The following is a 20,503-nucleotide window of genomic DNA, read 5'->3' as shown; positions in this document are numbered from 1 at the left end:
GATGTACAGATTACAGATGATTAAATTATTCTGTTTGGCATATGCAACATCTGTTACTGAAGCATTTCTTTCTTGTCAAAGTATTCTACAAATCCAGGGCATGACAAGAGGCTCTGTCAGATTATTGGTAAATAAGAGAAAAACTGTATATATTAAAGAACAAACAATAGTGTTCAATTACAGTATATTTTCAGTTTGCACATGTATTTTAAGCAGCAGAAAAATCTTAAATGAAGACTATACACCCTTTTGAAAGCTGCTGCTTGTAAAACTGCATTTTATTGTAAACTCCACAATCTTCAGCTGTGCTCTTACGATATTCCAAAATCTACTGTGATAAGCAAATCCTTCATACATTCCCATGTATTAACTTCTTACAATCTGGTGAAAAGAATTATTAGAATATACTATGTGCTCCATTTTTGCTGTTATTTGCAGTAGAAAATTATTAAAATTATAGAATTTTGTAGCTCCACACAAAATGTAAGATTTTGTATTTGGCCTGTTTTCTTACACAGTGCTTATGAATTGGGTGAGAGTTTGATATTTTTGGCATTAGGTCTGGCTGATAGTTCACTAAAAATATATACTAGAGCTTTACCATAGAGAACATGCAGCAAATCAGCAGGATACTTTCACTGGAAGTTCGGTGAGGGACTCCCCTCTGATGATGGCATAAAATTTGAAATAATTATAAATAATTATTCTGAAATTTTGCCTGTACTTTGCAGATTTAGAACAGGAAGTCATTGGACTCCTCATTCAGCAATATGAGTTTAAAGGCCCCTTTTCACATAATTTCCTGAAAAACAGGGTCTGCTGCTGTGCCACAAAACTGAAAATGTACATGGCCTTTTTCAATCAAATTCTGATTACAATCTACTAGTTGCTAACAGAAAACATGCAAAAAAAGGAAAACTACTTCTTTACTTAGGAACTCTCACTGGAGTTCTCAGTACTGAAGCTGTACTAATACCACCCTGTATCTTGTTTTAGGCACTGTGTTGTGAAGCAAGGTTGAAAACAGCTCAACCAGGAAAAAAGTTCAGGTTTGAAAGCAAAACCTGTGTAAACATAATCAGGAGGGCTAAAGTAATTAAGGGATAGAACATAATTTTTTCTGTACAGTCACAAAAGCCAGTTATGAACGATGCCTCTGATTTCTCATTCTCTGTTAAATGTAGAGTGAAAGCTCATCACATTAATTGGCTTTCTGGGGGAGTGGTGGCAAAGCCATTCACCTCTTCCTGCAATCTCCTTGTCCACCTGCTCTGGAGAACGGTAGTAGCTGTTTGCCCTCACTTGTAATCTTGGGAGCACCCAGGGCAAGGTCTACGATTTGGTTTTAATGAAAACTCAGGAATATGCAGTGGGTATTTTCCCAGGTGCTGACAGATGTTAACACTCAAAAATATTTCTGAGAAAGTGCTCTCCACTCCTTGAACGGTAGGAGTGACTTAGCTAGGAATGTAAAGGGAACCAGCAGGGCCACTGCTGATCGTTTTTCAAATGCTTGCATACCAATCTTTGGGGTTTTTGCTACAGAATTTCATCTGCCTCTTAAAAAAATTTTCATGTACTTTAAAAATTGTGTTCTTCCAACTGTCTTCTTGGCTGCTGGTCCTGCTCTTACATTGCCCATTGCTTTGCTACCAGCACAAATGTTCAAGTGTCTAGGTGGTGAATTTGACTAAAGTGACCCATTAACAAAATCGTTAATTGTAAATTTCCTGCAGTTTTCTGACACCTGATGTAGAGTAAAACAGGATATGGGGAAGGCAGGAATGGTGCAGGGACAGCAGAAAAATAACCTCTGGTAAAGAGAGTCGACTGCTTTTTTTCAGCAACACAGACTTATGCTGTCCCAAAGTGAATTAATTTGGCCTACATTTAAGCAAGAACATCCTGGGAAAGTGCATGTTATTTACAGAAAGACAGAAACATCACTTCTTGAGATATGGAATGCTTTATCTGTACCAGTTAAGGAAGTGATCTTTTAGACAACTGAAGGGAAATGTTGGAAAGGCTTTTGGGTAAACATGTGTACCTTCAGTTCTGTATATCTCAACTATTCTTTTCTCCTGAATTTGGCTCAAAAAACAAGCTGTAAGTTGAACCTAGGAAATATCTGAGGCCCAGTTTTAGGGAGTTTCAGGCATGAGGAAAAGTCATTGAGTATCATGAAGAGCGTACATATTAGGAGGTGCCAACTGAGGGGATGCTGTGCTTTTTGACCATTCACGTAAGATAAGCTTTGCCTTTTTGGGAGATTTCGTATGGATATAGTTTGTCTTGAGAGAGGACTCTCAGAAAGTAACAGTGAAGGCACATTGGACTTCTGAGTGTGAGCTCTCTCACATAGTGGGTGATTGAGAAAGTCAGTCTTGTGATATACTGATTTCTCAGCTAAAATGTTTCCCAGCAAGAAATCTTGCAGGGAAATACTCAAGTTATCTGAAATTCTGCCATTTTTATCTCTTCCTTTTGCAGTTGTTAAGAGAAAAAAAAAAAAACAAACAAAGAGAAAAAAAAAAAAAGCTTATTATAAAGAAATCTTTAGAAGAGTCTTGCCCATATTTTTCCGTGCCAGTGGTGAGGTCCCTGTAAGCTCTTTTCTAGCTCAGACCTAAACCTGCTTATCTGAGGCATGGGAGACAATTATCATATTAACACAGCAAACAAAAGCTCAAACCTTCATTAAAGTGAAAATAAATGCTTTAGATATGCTGGCTGACCATTAAAGGGTCTATCATGTTTACTTTCTCCCTACTGACAAAGCTTTCAAGGTCAGCTGCTGGGGACTGAAGGCTTTGCTCTATCAGTGCTTCCAGCCTATGTGAAGGACAGCAATAAAGTTTATTTCTGTGCCTGCATTCTACTTGCTGCTTATAAAACCTCATCTGTGTTTGCTCTTTCTTAGCTAACAGAGGGGAAAATTGCCATTAGTCTTTTGGCAGACTGTCAATAAAATAGCATTTCAGTTTTCTTGCTAGAAAACAGATGTTTTCCTTTTTTATGTGTATACTTCTTTCCTTTCTTTTCACTCTTTTCATCTGTCTTATTTTTATCTTTTTAAGTCCCACATTCTACTCATGGTACTTTAAAGATAGAACTGATTTAACAGGGGCCTCAGTAATCAAATATATAATAGTAGTATATCTGTGGCTTTCTCAAGGTACAGCAGTGTGCTCTGCAATAGCCACAGTAAAAAAGGCAACAGTAAAAACTTAAAAAAAGTAAATTTGAAAATACATACAGTAAGGCTAGTTGCCCTAATTGGTGGTGGAAAAATCATTAGATTAACTTTCGGATAAAGACTTGCTTTTTTAGCACTACCACATAAATATTTTCAGAAACTTACTTTAAGATTGATGAAAAATAGTAGAGCTTCCATTTGTGATATTTTGGTGGATACTTTAATTTTTGCCATGCCAGGTACAGATAGTTGTCAGTTTAGTGCATATGTGGGGCTATATTACATATCAGCTGGCTCTGAGCTTTGGTATGCTGCCAAGGTTTTACAAGCAGAGCCCAAGGGAATGGTCTGGAATGGCCTGAAGTTGTTCCCTCTGATCCTTCAGCCTAAACTCTTAAAGGAGAGCAGGGAGCAGAAGACCATCTAAAATACTAAATATGACAAGAGGACTCTTGGAGGGAAGGAAGCAGAGATTGCTGCAAGCATGTAGCCTCTCATTTTACCAACAGGGACAAAGCAGCCCCCAGGATGTGCTAGATCTATAAGAATAGATTTTCTTGAATTAATAGATCCTGATTTATATGTAAGGGAGTTGTGTGTGTTTAGCTCATACTGGTCCTATCAAATCTTTCATAAAAGGACTTTTCAGAAGAAGTAGACTAGGCCTTTTAAATATTTTAATGGGAAGAAGCAGTTGAAAGTAACTTTTTCATGTATAGCAGGTCCTAAAGTTCTCTTATTTTACTTTTATGTTTTTCGCATTCAGCTTTTGAGAAGCAGGATGACTTAATCAAATTTCAGGACTGGTGATTTAAATTATCCTCACAATTTTTTTCTGTGACAGAAAGTGGGCGTTACAGTCAAATCTTGTAGGGGTAATGAGGAATGCTGTTCTAATCAGTAATAACAAAGCAATTGAATACTATTTTCTTCAGGAGAAGAATATATAAAAGCTAATGTAATGTCATTCATATTGGTGAACTGGGCTGCAATGGCAGTCATTTCACAGTAAAACTCTGCTTTATTGCTCGCTAAAACTGGTCCCACAGGAATCTCTACTAACTTATTCAAAAATGATTGAGAAATGAAGAGGAATACTGAGATAATATTATTTGCAAATGCAATGAGATTATTTAGGAAACTCAAATGAAGTGCTGTATGTGAGGGTTTTCTTAAAGGTTTCAAAATGCTGCATGACTGGACAGTAAAATGGTAGGTGGAATTAAATATGTACAAAGTAATGCATGCTAGAAAAAGTAATCTCAATTATGCAAGTACAGCAATGGAGTCTGTTAGCACTGAGCTGAAGAAATTGTGCAGTCATTGTAAATAGCTCTTGTAAAACAGTTCAGTGCTCAGAAGTGACCAGGAATCCCAATGGATATTCATAGCTATGGGGTTCCTGTAAGACCAGAACAGAAAGCAGCATTATGCTATTATGCAGTCATTGTTTCTCTGCTTCTTGAAAGCTGTGTGTGTGTTTAGTTCCAGTTCCTCATGATTAGCTTAAATAGGAAGAATACAGGTCACTGCAACAGGGAGGATTACAAATATGGATTAGCTTTCCCACATGGAGCAGCTAGGCAAGCTAGGAAAAAATAATGCCTGAGAGAATATGGATGTATTTTTGTAAATATACGATTATACAGCCATAAGAAGCAGCAGGAAGTTGATAGTTTGATGTTTTTGGGGTTTTTTTAATGAAATGGAAATACATCAAGGACTTTCTGTGATAAGGCAGTTTCTGTAGTTCCAGTAGTCCCAAACAAGTCTGTCACTGGAAGCTGTGACTGTTAGTGATTCCTACAGAGCCATCCTGCTTTTCCATGCTGCTCTTGAAAGTATAGTGCTGAACTAGCTGGTCTTATGCACCATTTCCCCTATTACTTTGCACCTTCTTTTCCTAATGCTTTTATCATGACTTTATACCCTGTATTCAGAGCAAACAGGAAATTGCTAGTGAAAATAATCATAGACTCATAGAATCATTAAAGGTGGAAAAAATATGTAAGTCTATCATCAACTGGGATGTACACAGTCATTCTGAACTTTATAATCAGATTCTATGAAAATTACCATACCAGGGTAGCAGATAGCACAAGCCAATATTTCAACAAATTACAGACAAATCCAGTCAAATTAGGATAAACCATTAATTAAGTTGACCTTTCATATGTACTAAGCATTGTGAATAAGGTCTTTGACTTAGTACTAAGAGCTTTCTGGCAAGAAATTTTGGTCTGTTGCTCTTTGTAAAGAAAGTAATTTTTGGCATTCAGTATTAAGAAAAAATAACAGTAATTCAGTTGATAATGTTTCTAAATTTATAACCAGATTAAAAATACTTTCAGTCTTAATGTAAAAATACCTTTCTTTTCACATTTTTTTTGCCATTGTTTCTTAGGACTCTCTGTTTCTTATATAAAATGCTCTTGTGATGAGCCTTTATAAATATGTTTGTGGAAAACATTTAGAAGTGCTTGTAAACAAAACTTCTATGGAGAAATACTCCAGTCTTTCTATTACAATATTACAATTTGAAGAGTTATTTTCAGTGGATAGAAAGTTATGGGTTTTTTTCCAAAGAAGTCTGTGTAAAAAGATACTAAAATCATTACTAGTTTAGTTCAGAAAGCATTTAAATGTATTAAGAAAATTCATAGGACTGCTTTTCCAAATGCAATGCCTTACTAAATCAGTGGCCCTGTGCTTATCTTGAAAACTTTTCAAGGAAAACCAAACAAATTGCCATCTCTCTGCAGGTAGATACTGTTTTTCTGATCAATACATCACATGCTCACAGCCATCATTCTGACCTAGTATATACTTGTAAAAAATTCATTCAATACATGTATGTGTTTATTTTGTTTAATAAAATGGGTATACATGAGTAAGAAACAGGGGAGAGGGAAACAGTATCAAAGAGTGAAGTTTGAATGGGATGTCTGGTTCCCACTAACAGAGCTAGTGAATATTGCAGTAGGTCTAACACATGTTGAGGTGAATTGCCAAGTTTCTTCCTGTCCCTCTCATAATAAATAGACATTATGAATAGAACATTTCTACATTATTAAAAAACTGCAATTAATTTCAGTGAGAGTCAGATCTGATCCTATTTCTCAGTTTTCTGTGATTAGGAGAGCCAAACTGCTTAGAGAAAGCTTGACTACCTTTTCTTCAATCAAAGAAAGAAAGAAAAAAGGGAGGAAATGAAAAAGGTGGCACATTAAAATTTCGCATAAATTAAATTATTTTGATACATTTGTATATTTGTTCTGCTGGAAATCTGGACTAAATCCCTAGCAAGTAATTATCTTACTCTTTAAGAATTAAGATCAGTGAAATGTGATTATAGACAGTTGGGAACAGTACAAGAGCATAGAGTTTTTGTCTTTTTCATATGCAGTACAGAAGCTGAGTTATCTGCCTATTTGCATAAATACAAGTTCACAAAACATGGTTTCTGAGTCATCTGTGGCATTTTGACAGCCCCTCCTTTACTGCATCTGTAAAAAACCCATTGTATAAGTATTTATTAGTTTTAGCTGTATGACTGTTTCAGAAAGGTGGGATATTTTATGGTTTCTTCGCTTCTCTGCAGCAAGTCATCACTTCATAAGTTCAATCTTGATGAAAAAGTCTAGCAAGCACTTAGCTACAACATTATTCTTCATTAATGTTATAAGAACAGTAATTCATTTTTCAGTGTGCTTTTTTTGAAGAGCTGATAACATTAAAAACACCTACCCAGTGCGTGTCACTGGTGAGCAGTTTCTTGTATTAAAAGCACTTACTCTGTATCTAGCACATTTTGCATTTATGTCTATTAAAATGCATGAAACATCTATCATAACATTTTAAGCACTCAGTAGGTTATTACTGGAACCACATAACTTCTTCCTTATTATCTCTTCTTGACAATAACTTTAATGAATTATATTCAGGTAGCTGTTAAAATTTCCATCCAAACATATTGCTTTTTTGGATGACATGTCAAGAGGTTAACTTATACTCCCTTCCAGCTGATTTCTAGGCCTCAATCCATCAGACAAGTCACTTCAAAGGAGATATTATTCTGTTGAGTTGAGACATCAAGATAAAGTTGGCTTTCTGAGATGCAGTCCCCTTTGGGAAATGTGCAAAGAATTCTTCAGCAGTTATTTGTCTAGGCAGTCTTGAAGCAACAAGACACAAGATGAAGACCAAGACATGGAACGAGGAAAAGCAATTAAGGAAAAAAGGAAGCTGTGGTTCTTGTAGCTTATAGTAATTCTTTGGTATTATTTCTCATGGTTTTATATTCTTTGAGATTTTTCTCCAAGGAGCGAAGCACATCTATGTAGAAATAACATTTCATTAGTTAGAAGTTCCTCTCTGTCTCCGCACATTGTTTTTCTCACTAATAGTAAGATCTGTCTGAAGAAGAAAGAACAAATAGGTAAGTCAAAATTCCATCTTTCACTCACATGCTTTACGTTTCACTGTTTACGTGTGACTTGTGAAAATTGGATCAGAAGTGAAAATAAGAAGCATAGTTAGTATGCTCACTGACATTTAAGGAATTTTAGTTTTACTAAAATTTGAGCACTATAGTTGTTGAGTATGGGTGAAAAATACCTGATGAATTTGTGTTGTGGTTACTGCTATACTTTGAATTGTCTCTGCAGTTTTTGGTATATATAATGTTTCAGCAGCTTGAAAGCAAGTATGCTGTTTCCTAGGAGGGAACAGCTACACCATTCACTCTCAGGGGAAGAAGTATTCTTGCATCTCCAGCTAACATGAGATAGGACACTTATGAAGTCAGGTGACAAGATAATTGGCTATGAATAAGAGCAGCACTGCCTATAAAAGTCAATTCTTAATTTCCTAAAATTACATAAAGCAAGACACAGAGCATATCTTAACAAAAAGGGCAAGTAGGAACTTCTGTCAAGAAGCTTACTTGTTTTGTTCAAAAAAATTGTCACTCACTGATGCTGAGCACAAACCTTAAGAGATAATAAATGGCACAAGAGCATTGGAGAGATTCTCTTGATGTTGAAATCAATTCCATGTAATAAAATTTAAAAGACGTGTTTTTTTACTCAGGCATGCAAGAGAATACCCATCAAAGATAGTGGAGGCTGTTTGTAGAACAGAGATCAACCTTTGTATTCATCTATTTGTAATTTCTGAAAACAATCTGAAATGTCTATTTAGTCCTCCTTGCTTGACTCCTGTCTGTGTAACAGTATCCAAGAATAAGCAGTGTCAAGAAATTATGCTTTTTGATCCATGACGAGTATAAAGATATTTTAAAACACTTATATAATCAAGGATAATAAATCTTTAAACATTATTCTCATTACTCTTAACTAGGCAAAATGTTATCATTCATCATTTTAATTAAAAAAAGAAGAGGATATCAGTGTGAGATTTAGTTGTAACTATTTTGTAACAGCAGTTTTTTGGGATGAAGACACCTGTAAATTAAAAGGAGCTTATTCTTAAAATAAAGTCACAGTCCAAATTCTCTTCTATGCCAGCTAATTACCAATCTGCTTATTCTTAAGTGCACTGTGTAAAATATAAGGGTAAAATGAAATATTTAAGTGTTTTTTTTTCTATTATGTTCATTTTGACTAAATATAAAAGTATTTTTTTATAAAAAGGTAAATTATGGATAAGCATACTTAAATTGTGCTTACTTATATTTTAAAATGTACTTCAGAGTTTTGACAGCCATGGTTTTGATATAAATGGGCACAGTCAATGTCAAAGTCAAGCTAATGTGTGATTAAAGCTGTTTCTGTTTTTTTCCTGTTGTCACTTATAACCTAGCCAAAGTACAACAAATTTTCCAATTCTCTCAGCAAAAAGAAAAAAAAAGTACCTACTCTTTCTTCAAAAAATGCTATAAGTTAGGTTATTCTCCCTTCACTGGGTTCAAGTGGAAAGCAGTAACATGGTTCTTCAGGATCAGAAGGGTACAGGTAGAGATCAGTTTTATTTGTTTCCTGTAGCAGCTGAATGTTTCAGGTTCTTTGTTTATGGCAAACATTTTTTTGAATGACAGCAATTTGTAGAACAGTGATTAAGGTCCAGACTATCAAAGTTATTTAGATAGTCATCTTATGGTGAAATCCTTCTTTCAAGTCAGAATTTCTCCAGATCTCTTCAGAAGAGACAGCAAACTTCCTCTGGAAGCTGAGGCACTGTATTTGAATAGTAACTTCTGGAGATTATGTGTAAGGAAAAGAAGATTGCCAGCTCTATTGCTCTTCACTTCTTTGAAAACTTCGAGGCGTATTCTTGCTGGTTCTAGAAATCCAGGACAGGGAATGTGTGTTTCTACCCTGGTGTTTTGTAGGGTTTGGGACTTTTGGTTCGGGTAGTCAAGACTAGAATAGTGAGTCTGCTGAGGTAAAAATCTAACTCTCCTTTGCAAAGCAGAAAATTAACTTGAATTCATTATAGGATCACCTTTTTTTCTCTTGTTTTAAACCACATTTCACAAGTCAGTACTATTTACAGAACTCTGAATTTGTACAGAATTATTGAATTTTAGAGACTCTGGATGCCATTAAAGCCATATCTGAACAGTGACTATTTACTTTTAAAAAAAAGCAATATTGCTTAAAATTGGGGTTTCATGTTAGTCTTAGTACTATTTTACATAGGAGTTCCCGAGTCAGTTCTTATGATTTTCAATCCTATTCCTGTTATAGAAATGGAAAAAAGTAAACACTAGTAACTCTAGATGACCTAGCTATTCTTTCGTCCACCAGTTTTACGAAGTTTTTGTTAAATGGGGGTTAAAAGGAACTTTCCATTGAAACAAGCTCTCGGTATAAGAAAGCTCTGTGTAATAAAAACATTCTGCATGGGAAAATTTCAGTATTGTAAATGAATTAAAATTTCCCATTTTTTTTTTTCTTCTTTATGCAATATACTAGCTTGTGTTGGATGATATTTTAAAAAACAAACAAGCAATTTCATTTATCAAGCCAAACTGACTTTTTTCTCTGTATTATTCAGTGTCATTGTGTCAGTTGTTGCAGTGACTCAGTCCAAGTTCTTCAAGTCCTTCCCCTCTTTGGTGGTCAGACAGTTCATCTGGCTTCCCTTACTGTCATCCTTCTGTGATCTTTTCTCAGGCCCAGCTACAGGAGTGTTCTGGGAACTGGGAACTTGCCTGAGAAAATAGGATAGCAGGCTTGTGAAATGGCTTCTTTCCTATTGTACTACAATAGCTTAGGCAGAATGAAGTGAAAGGTGTTGACTTGAAAGTGTTTGTGTTAAGTGCATCTGACCTAAAACAAAGTGTTTAAATGTATTCAGCTTAAAATGTTTGGAAATTTTCATTGTAGCAGCCATGTCAAACTAAGGTGAAAACAAATTAAGATTTACTAAAGACACACAAGGACTTTGCGAGAGTGAATCTGCTGAATACCAACTCAGACCGTTAGGTTTTGAGGTTATTTTAGAAAATTTAGCATGATTCAAGGCACGATATGACCTTACAGACCTACAGAAGCTACATGATCTTTGCAAGAGGACATTTCTTTACTGTCACTAAGTAAAAAGTAAATAATTTTGTACTCAAGTTTGCTTCAAATTAGCATAGAATTGCCATGTATTGAAAGTTCTCGTTCACCTTACCTAGAGCAAAGTCAATTGTTGAGTTCAGCATGATTTCTGAAAATTTGTCTCAAAAGGTTCAGCAGTGAGCTGACAAAGAAACAACCATATTTTTCAAGCTCATTGACTTTAGTCCACGACTAAAGTCCCTTTAGTTCAGGGCCTTGGGGTAGATTCATAAAACCTTTAGTACCTTTAGCACATTTTCTGATAGTCGTGATCCTCAGAGAACAGTACAAAAGAGAAACTTCACACTTATTAAAAATACAGAGATCTAGCTGACTTCTGGTTTTAGCTGCTTTTAAAAGATACTTTTCTTTCATTATTTCCAACAGGAAAATTACATGTCCTTAGGACTGTTTGTGCTTCATTTACTTAGATATATGAATTACAAAACTAAATCAAAATGCAGCTAATTTTAAGCCATAAATGTTTTGAGTAATATGTTGAGAAATGTCTCTAGGTTGGGTTAGACATTTCAAAACTCAGTAACAAAATCAGTTTTATCCTCTCATGTGCTCTGATTTCACATATGGTTGTAATTGCAATTTCAAGACCATTTTTTCAGGAAATATGTTTCAAATTATTATAGACCCAATTATTAACCAGCAAAGCAGACTTCCCAATTTGGAGAGCATGTGTATGTCTTCTACATATGTCTTGTTCTGTCGTGGAAGTCTAGAGACCAAGACTTCCAACTCTAAAGTTTACTGCTTTCTGATGTTTTTCTTTCTTTCTTTGTCTTGCTGAAATTGAGTACCAGTCCTTGTTCTATTTGTAGAAAATAGGCTTTCACAAGACAGTGGTTCATCATCAGCACCTTTATTGGAAGAATCCTTAGATTTAATTGATCTAATAGATTATCTATGTTTTACCCTCCCACCTGGATCCACTGACTCTATTTAGATACTGATGTGTCACCAACAGTTCATATCTCACAGATTAAAAGAAATTAATTGATGAGTATGTAAATAGCTTGCTTAAGGCAAAAGGAAGACAAAGTCAGGAGAGGGGAAATACTGAGCAGCTCAAACCATGGGCAGGGGAAGCAAATTCACAGAACAGAGAGAAAGGAACCATACAAGTGTCTGTAGAAAACTCTGTGTCCTCAGAGCTGGATATGGTGCTTGATTCCTGTGTAGCGAGTCAATAGCTACGATGATCCCAGCAGAGGCAGAGAACTGGAATGCTTTATTGGACTTACAGGTTCATATTTAAAGAGTTTAGGGTCTACATGTTGAACAGGGGGTTGTAACTACTACAATTTATTACAAACAGGGGGTTTCAGAGGATGACATAAGGGAAAAACCCAGGTTAACAAATTTGGGGTCTTACAATTACCTCATGGGGAAAACCCACTTAATCTTAGGGGTATTACATGGGGCAAAGAGGTATTCAGGTTTGCAGAATGCACAGGATCCGGGGAACACAAAGGGAGAGATAAAACACAATAGGTCTTCTGCACTGGCTTGATGAAATCAGGGCATGGTTTCTCTGGGCTTGGGCAGGACATTCCGAACCCTGACATCAATGGATCCTTGTCTGGACCCTAGGTGGAGGTTTTTCCCCAGTCTCTGTTAGCCCAAGGCTTTTGTTTAAACCTAGCAGTTTTCTTTTTCTCATATCCAAATTTTGGAATCCAACATTCCTGGGTTGGTTGTTTTTCATAACCTTCTATGGATTTTTCTTCTCCAGTGAATTCACTGTGTATGGTGTTTCTCCTTACTAGTGAGCTAGATCAATATGAAATGCAGTCCGTTTGTAGTTTGGTCATGTAGAGGGAGCCAGTAGAATTTTCAAAAGTGCCTTGCTTAGCTTTCTGCATTTCTGTATGAGTGCCTCTATGGAAACAAATTTAACATTATATTCCTGTTATTCTAAAGAATATGGGCAAATCTGTGGCTGAAATGAAGGCTAATGAAAGATATTAGCAACTCCAATCTCCTTTGTTTTAATTTTTGAAATGTCTTTTTTTTAAAAAAAAAAAAGTAATAAAAATACCCTAAACTGCCAATACATCACCCAAATTACAAAAGCAATTTTGCCTATAGTAAAGCTGTTGTGAGCTGGAACATTTTGATCAAGCAGTGCAAGATTGATAAGTTTTGCTTGATATAATTCAGTGAATGTACCATTCTTGTGGAATTTTCTGTATGAGTTTTTTGGGAACAAAGTATATTGGACAAAATTTCTTCGACCTGCAATAAGACTTTCTTAATTTAACTTATCGATTAGCTGTAAATGATAACATGATACATATTTTTTATCTTTAAAAGACAGTGTAGTTTGTCTATTGTCAAAAAGCATGCATAGTCAGGGAATTTCAGGATGATACAGACAGAGTAATTTAAGATATAATTGATCCACTATATTAATTGATTTTTTAAATTCAAGTTTGCACATGAGTGTTTTGGAAAACCAGAAATGTTTCTGCAGCCAACCATCAAAGAAAGGATAATGAAGGATAATACCTTCCCCTATGTGTCTTGTGTTTCTATACCTAGTTCTGGAGGAAACTTTTCTGAACTTTTCGTGCTGTAGACTGTATGTAATATAGATGCCTCATGAGGTTTGCACAGTGACTGTGACTGGCTGAATGCTGGAACAGAAGCCTTGATTAGAGGCAAACTAGGTTTACTCTGGAAAGCAGCATAAATGAAATGGCACAAAGTTCTCTAGTTTGACAACAGGTATTTGCAATAACATTCTTTCGTGTCTCTCAGAGACACTCAACTGTCTATACATAGCAAGCTGAATTGTAATGTATGTATTATTTTAGCTGTAAAACTCTGTCTGAAATCCTGGCAACCCTGACTTAAAGTAACATTCTCTATTAACTGAAGTGATCTCAGGGTTTTGTCTTCTTGTCCAAATGTCTTTTTGCCTAAATCCCACCTGATATTGATAGCTGTAGTATTCATAGTTTTCTGTGAGCAAACTAGGCTGAAACCACTGATCTTTCTTATGTTGACCGATAAACAGATAGTCGTGACTTGCCTGCATCTAACTTGGGTTCCATAGGTTAGTACAGCATTCACTGAACCATCCAGTCTCCATTGCTAGTCTCTATTTAATTTGTCCTTCTTTCTATACTTCATTTTTAATATCTACTCTTGATTGCAGATTTGAATGCCCCAAGGATTTTGGTATGGGCCTTGGTAGTGGTGGGTGGCACTGTAAGAACCAATAATGATTTGGGTGTTTGGTTCAGAAAACTAGATTTGAGTGTTTTGGTGCAATGCCAAAAGCTGGTACCTCCTTTCAAAAGGATCAGTTGGTTTTTTTATGAAGTTCTGTTTAAATAGTTGGTTAAAATGAAAGCACCATGGGATAGATATATATTAGAGAAAAAAGTATGCATATCACCATTAATCGACTGATTCAGTACTTGAATTAGGCTGAATAGGCTCCTGACAAGATAGTAAAGAGAACAGAAATCTCCAGAGAACATTTAGCAGGTTCAGCACACTGAAAATAAGATTTTTTGTGTTGGAAGTTCATACTTTTTTCCTTTAACTTTGAAAAGGACCAAAGACAGTTAAGTTCCAGCTGAGGTGCTGACAACAAAGTAAGCTCAACTTTGGGTGCCTCAGTAAACCTAAAACTTGGAATTTTTAGGACTTTACATTTATATGTCCTAGTTCATAACGAACTACAACATCAAGATTTGTACCTGTATCAACTGACTGCACAGTCTGCATTTTGCTGTGTAAAAGGATTGTGGTACAAGCAATTATATGCTTTTAAATGGATGTGCAAATTTACTGGTATGATGGACTATGAGCAAATTATGATAGCCATAAAAGTGCCAGTAGTTTTTTATTTGGTACTATCCATTTGCTCTAGGGACACATTAAATCCAGTAGTTATTTAAGCCTTAAAAACAAGAAAAGAACTGAACACAGACGTTGATAATAAATTTCATACTTAAGTATGAAAGGAGGTACTTAGAGGAGATACTTAGTGGATTTTTTTTTCCAGTTTGCATCTTGTCTCAGAAAGGAAAGGTTTATGAATGAGATATTAGTATCTGAGAGAATCAGTAGCTCAGAATGTGAACCAGGGCTGGCTGGGTACTTGAAGCAAATTAACCCTGACCTGTCTAGAAAGAAACAGATGAATTCCAGGTGAAGGACAGCGTGGGAAATAGAAGCAGAGGGACATAAGTTTGGAAGAATAGTATCAGTCCATGAGAAAAAAAAATTACTTTTTGTTTTTAATTGGGATTCTTGCTTTTCTTTTTGTGGGAGATATTGAATTTTTTTTTTTGAAAAACCCAGAACAGCCACCTGCCAAAAAAAAAAAAAAAGGTGGCAATATGCCAATTTTTATTTAAATACGCTTATTTAAGAGCACTTTCTGCTGGTGTGATTTAAATGAAATGGAATCAGATCAGTGTAAAGTCAGAATAAGACTGGAGAGTCAATGATTTACTAAATATAAATTTATAGTAGATTCACTATAAAATAGAGAACTATAAACCAGGGCAGAAGAAGACTCTGAATGGTTATGATCTCAGTAATATGATGTTTAAATTAGTTTCGGGTCAATATATTTGAAAGTTAGTGAAGAAAGAACTAATATAAACTAGCTTTGAGGTTGGCCAACACCATTTAACAAGATGTGTTAAGAGTCTTCTTCTGCAGTCCTGGTACTCTTGGGGGGTCTCAAGGGATTCCTACAGGTTTTTATGTTTAAGTATTTAGATAATTTTCTCCTAAATACTCTGCTCAAAAGCACATTTGCTGCTCTTATATGCAAAAGTATATTCTTGGCCAGGAAGCAGCCCAAGCACTGCATTTGCACAGGAATGGTGAGCATCCATCCTTCCTCATCTACCTCTCCAGCTGCCATGGAAAACTATACTACTTTGCAGAGATGGAGCATGATGGGACAGGTAGATGCACAATACCTGGGCACTGCATCTTGCTTTTTGGTAGTTTCTTGTCCTCTCTACGACAAAGGAAAAGCCTTTCTATGTTAGTGATCAGCTTCAGGAAAGAAAAGTCTCTTCCATGTGAGGTAGCTAGTTTGCACAAGGCCAGGACTGATTTCAATGCACTGTTCCCACAGCATGTTATATCCAGGTTTGTCCTTTTTATAACCCTTTCACCATAGGTCCCATTAATCCTCTTTTGGATTGCGTGCGGTGTGAACAGGCAGCTTACAAGTAGTTCTGACCTGATTTTTCTTACTCAGAGTACTCTTACAAGGAAAATAGACTGATGCATAGGAAAACATACATTTAATTTTACAACAGGAAGAGTTTTCAAGTCCCTAGCCATTAAAAGTTAATAGATATATTTGCTTGTATAAATGTGAGCAGCCAAATTGGATTTGATATTTATATACACCAAGGCAACTTCACACGAATGGGACCCTACAGAGGGTTCTTAATGTGAGAGTAAATTAAAATTGCATATGCTTTTAGGTCTTTTAGAAATCTGAAGTGAGATAAGGTAGACTGAGCAGTTCAATTACTTTAAAAATTAAAAAAAAAAAAAAAGGAGTTGGACTAACAAGTGAAGAAGTGCAAATATATTTACAATAATACTAAATGATGTATTTCTAGGTAGGCCTATTGACTCTCACTAAGTTTTTTGCTCATGTTATCTAAGCATTTTTTGTAAATTCATCCATTGCTAGTTAACAATTGCTTCCATTGAAGCACCTAATACAATAATAGAAATTGCTTAAGAGATCTGTATCACCACTTTCAAAGAGAACATTATTTACTTAAGCTTTATGCAAAAACTGGTCTTTCTTTTGTCAGAAAAAGCAAACATGTGAGGAACAGAATGATTCAGGTAGTTGACACCAATCATCTCCTTCTGGTGGGTTCAAACACCTTTCCTACCTTAGTGTCAATACAGAGACATAGAGAAAGTATCAGAATCTCACTACCTGTGCTGTAGCTAATGTTTTTGTTCCTGGAGATCCCTTGGCATGCTCAAAATAGCAAAAGTTGCATATAAAAGCAGGACAACAAACCAGCAGGAATTTTAAAATGCTGATATAAAATGGAAAACATCTGAGATGAAAACTGTCCAGTGCGCTGAACAGCTGCATCAAGCTCTTTGTGTCCTTTTCCCTCTGTGCAGTCCTGAAGTCAGAGAGGCTTTGATTTTATATAATGTCATATAATACCCATTTATGAACAGACCTCCCCCATCACAGTTAGCCTGTGCTGACTGGAAAAGAATCTAAGTTGAAATGTGAGCAATTTCAGAGCTAGTGGCATATCCCTTTCAAAGGAAGACTGATACATGGGATATAGACACCTGGAAGAGACACAGTGGAGATAATGTCTGACTAAGGGTAACCATAATGTTTTTGTGTCAAAAGTGATTTTATTATGTGCCTCTTTTACAGAATCACAGAATGGGTAAGCTTGGAAGGGACCACAGTGGGGTCATCTGGTCAAACCTTCCTGCTCAAGCTGTGTCATTGTAGAGGACATTGCACAGGATTGCATGTGTCCATATGGTTCTCGAATATCTCTGGTGAGGGAGACTCTACAACCTCCCTGGGCACTCTGTTCCAATGTGTGGTCACCCACAAAGTGAAGAAGTTCTTCCTCATATTCAGCTGGAACTTCCTGTGCAATAGTTTGTGCCCACTGCCTCTTGTCCTATTGCTTTGCACTGCTGAGAAGACCCTGGCTCCAGCTGCTTGACGCCCATCCTTCAGATACTTACGTGCATTAATGTGGTCCCCTCTCAGTCATCTCTTTGGGAGGCTGAACAGGCCCAGCTCCCTCAGTCTTTCCTCATAAGAGAGATGCTCCAGTCCACCAATTGTTCTTGTTGCCCTCTGCTGGACACACTCCAGGACCTCCACCTCTCTCGTACGAGGAGATCAGAAATTAATTGGCAAATTTTAGTTATCAGCAGCATTTATTCTGCCACAGGAACTGAAAAACAAACCAGGGACATCTGTATTTTACAAGAATGTAATTTGTTAATTGCAGATTAGCTTTACATTTTGGACAGCCAGCATATAATTTTTGATTCATTCATTCAGTGCTCTTTCAATCACCTATTCATATCAATGACAGTTCAAAATCAGAATTTTTCTTTTTCTCTTTCTCTTCTTGGTCAACAGTGCAAGTGACAATTTCCACTATCCTTTTCTTACGAGAAAATTTTTCCTAGGCATTAAAGATATCCTAGGTTTGTGAATACTTTGGTTATTGCAAATACATTGTGCTATACATAGAATTTGCTTAAAAAAATGTTTTATGTACTGCTGACAAAAATAGCAGATTACAAAAAAGGTATCCATTTAATGAAAAAGGAAAGTATGGTTCAAAGCTCTGCTAACATAAGAAGGCACTGGATCTGAATATTAGCAAGTCATCTAGATGATCAGGTAATAGATGACGTTCTGAGAAGTCCTAATAAACAGAGCCTAAATGAAGAGAGAAGTCGACATAAATTAAGAAAAATATAACACACATGCACACACATTTACCACTTGTTATTTTCCACGAAATAATGTTTAAAGAAGAAAAAAAATCAGTCTTGTAAGTGCATGCTGAAGTTCTTTTGGCTCAGTAATCCCGTTTCTTAAAGGTCTGTATATTTTTGAAAAGTGCACAATTAAATATGTGTTGACTGTGCCTATTTATGAAAACCTGGTGCATATAAAGTGCATTTACATAGTTTAATATACATTAACAGTGTTTTAATGTAGTAGTTCTATATCTGAGTTTTGCTTATACTTGGTAATTTTCTTGCTTGGTGTGACTTTTGGTGAGTTTTAACATTTGCCCAGCGAGTCTCTCTGTCTTCTCTCTCTGTGAGGTTCACATGTAAACTGATTTAAAGATTGCATAATGACTGTTTGGCATATCCTACAGGCAAAGGTCCAGAAACCCTTTTTGCTGGCTATAACCTCAATGATAATGAGTGGCACACAGTGCGTGTGGTTCGGCGAGGAAAAAGTTTAAAGTTAATGGTGGATGACCAGCAGGCCGTGACAGGTAGTGTGTCACTGTGACTCCGTGTTACTGGGGGGAAACACAGAACAAAAAATAGCAGAAGTAAAATGACTTTATCTGAAAGCAACAGGTGCTTTTTGCTTTCCTTGAGTAGGATTCAAAAGCCATGTTATGCATCTTGAAATACTGTTACAACAAGTGTGTTATTACACTTGATATTAATGTTGCTCTAAGATTGCTATTGAAATTAATGAAAACCTTCGTGCTGACTTAAATGAATGTTTTTATACAGTAATTGGGGAGAAGTGATTTGATACATCGCTAATGAGAAGGCAAGTAAAATGCTTTTGCCAACACATTGTTAGAGCTGAACTCTAAGCCATTGCTGTAAGAAAGAATATAATAAATGTTTGAAGGATATTCTATTGTGTTTTAAATCTTGCATCAGCTGTCCTCAATAATTAAATATTAGGCAACAAATACTAAAAATAGCAGTTGGCATGGGAGAAAAAATTACATGCATGCCAGCAGATGTTAGAAATATGTTTGTATGTATGTGTTATCAGAAAGGGTAATAGAGAACACATTGATTTTGTTCTGTAAAAAGTTAACGCTTACATATGTGTTATTAATAGCAACAGACCTGGCTTCTGACCCTCATTCCTTGCACAATGCAATGTACCTAATTTTGTGTTAACTATTTAATATTTTCCTTTGGTTTTGGGTAGCATTAAATAGCTTTTATCATTGGTTCTAAGCTTTGTTAAAATGATAACAATTTAAGTGGGTTTTTAAAAGGAGTGCACCTTCATTAATATTCCCTTTTCAACTCAACAGAACACTGAAGACCATGTCACTGGTAGAAAAATAATTTTTATGTATTCAATAGTTGCAAGAATATATTTCCTAGAATCAAAAATTACCAATAGATCTTCCAGAGATGAAGTTTGTGTATGTGATGATGCTTAGGGTCATTCTCCCAAGACTGTAGGTGGCCTAAATAATTTACTTTCTTTTTGAAATTAAATTTATAGTTATAAATTTATATATAAATATATAAATTTAAATTTATGTACACTTTGGAGTAAGTGTACTGAAAAATATTATAAACTTGCTGCTTCAACTGCCACTCAAATAAGGCATATTCTAATATAGAGGAAGATATTTAGATCTTGCATCAAGATCCAAATGCACAATTCCTGGATTTCTCATGGCAGATTTCTAATTTACAAATACTACTGGTTAGGAAACCACCAAGAAGTACTACTTTCACCTTTGGGTTCAGTCCCGACTGTTCAGTGCAACTTCATAAAAGTTCAAAATATATATGAAGGATTAAGGAGGTTTCAATCATATAGAGTCTAGTCAGGTAAAGTAATAAGCACAGAATGCAGTACTAAGTTCTTGTAATCCCTCTTCATTGTGGATAACTATAGGTTCTATCAAATATCATGGTATTAACAAATAGCTGAAACACTGGAACAGGATTCCTAGAGAGGTGGTTGGTGCCCTAAGTCTGTCAGTGTTTAAGAGGCATTTCAATAATGCTCTTGATAACATGCTTTAACTTCTGGTCAGCTGTGAAACAGTCAGGTAGCTGGACTAGGTGACCACTGTAGGTCTCTTCCAACTGAAATTATTCTATTCTATTCTATTCTATTCTATTCTATTCTATTCTATTCTATTCTATTCTATTCTATTCTATTCTATTCTATTCTATTCTATTATCTGCCAAAGCAAGT

The 20,503-nt window shown here is 35.8% G+C and overlaps 1 protein-coding gene across 19 annotated transcripts in view; it reads left to right on the top strand.

Annotated features, from left to right (window-relative positions):
- NRXN1 (neurexin 1) overlaps positions 1-20,503 on the top strand; it is a 699,771-nt gene that overhangs the window by 297,924 nt on the left and 381,344 nt on the right. For all 19 annotated transcript variants that reach the window (XM_051783684.1, XM_051783683.1, XM_051783658.1 and 16 more), the window contains one exon: positions 18,681-18,803. In XM_051783684.1, coding sequence (XP_051639644.1) covers positions 18,681-18,803 — 123 coding nt within the window. The remainder of the gene's footprint in view (positions 1-18,680; positions 18,804-20,503) is intronic.

This window comes from Manacus candei, unplaced genomic scaffold (genome assembly GCF_025592945.1).
Source record: "Manacus candei isolate 608988 ecotype Guabito, Panama unplaced genomic scaffold, ASM2559294v1 h1tg000017l, whole genome shotgun sequence".
NCBI lineage: Eukaryota > Metazoa > Chordata > Aves > Passeriformes > Pipridae > Manacus > Manacus candei.
The sequence above is the reverse complement of the archived record's forward strand: the minus strand, read 5'-3'. Positions and strand labels throughout refer to the sequence as shown.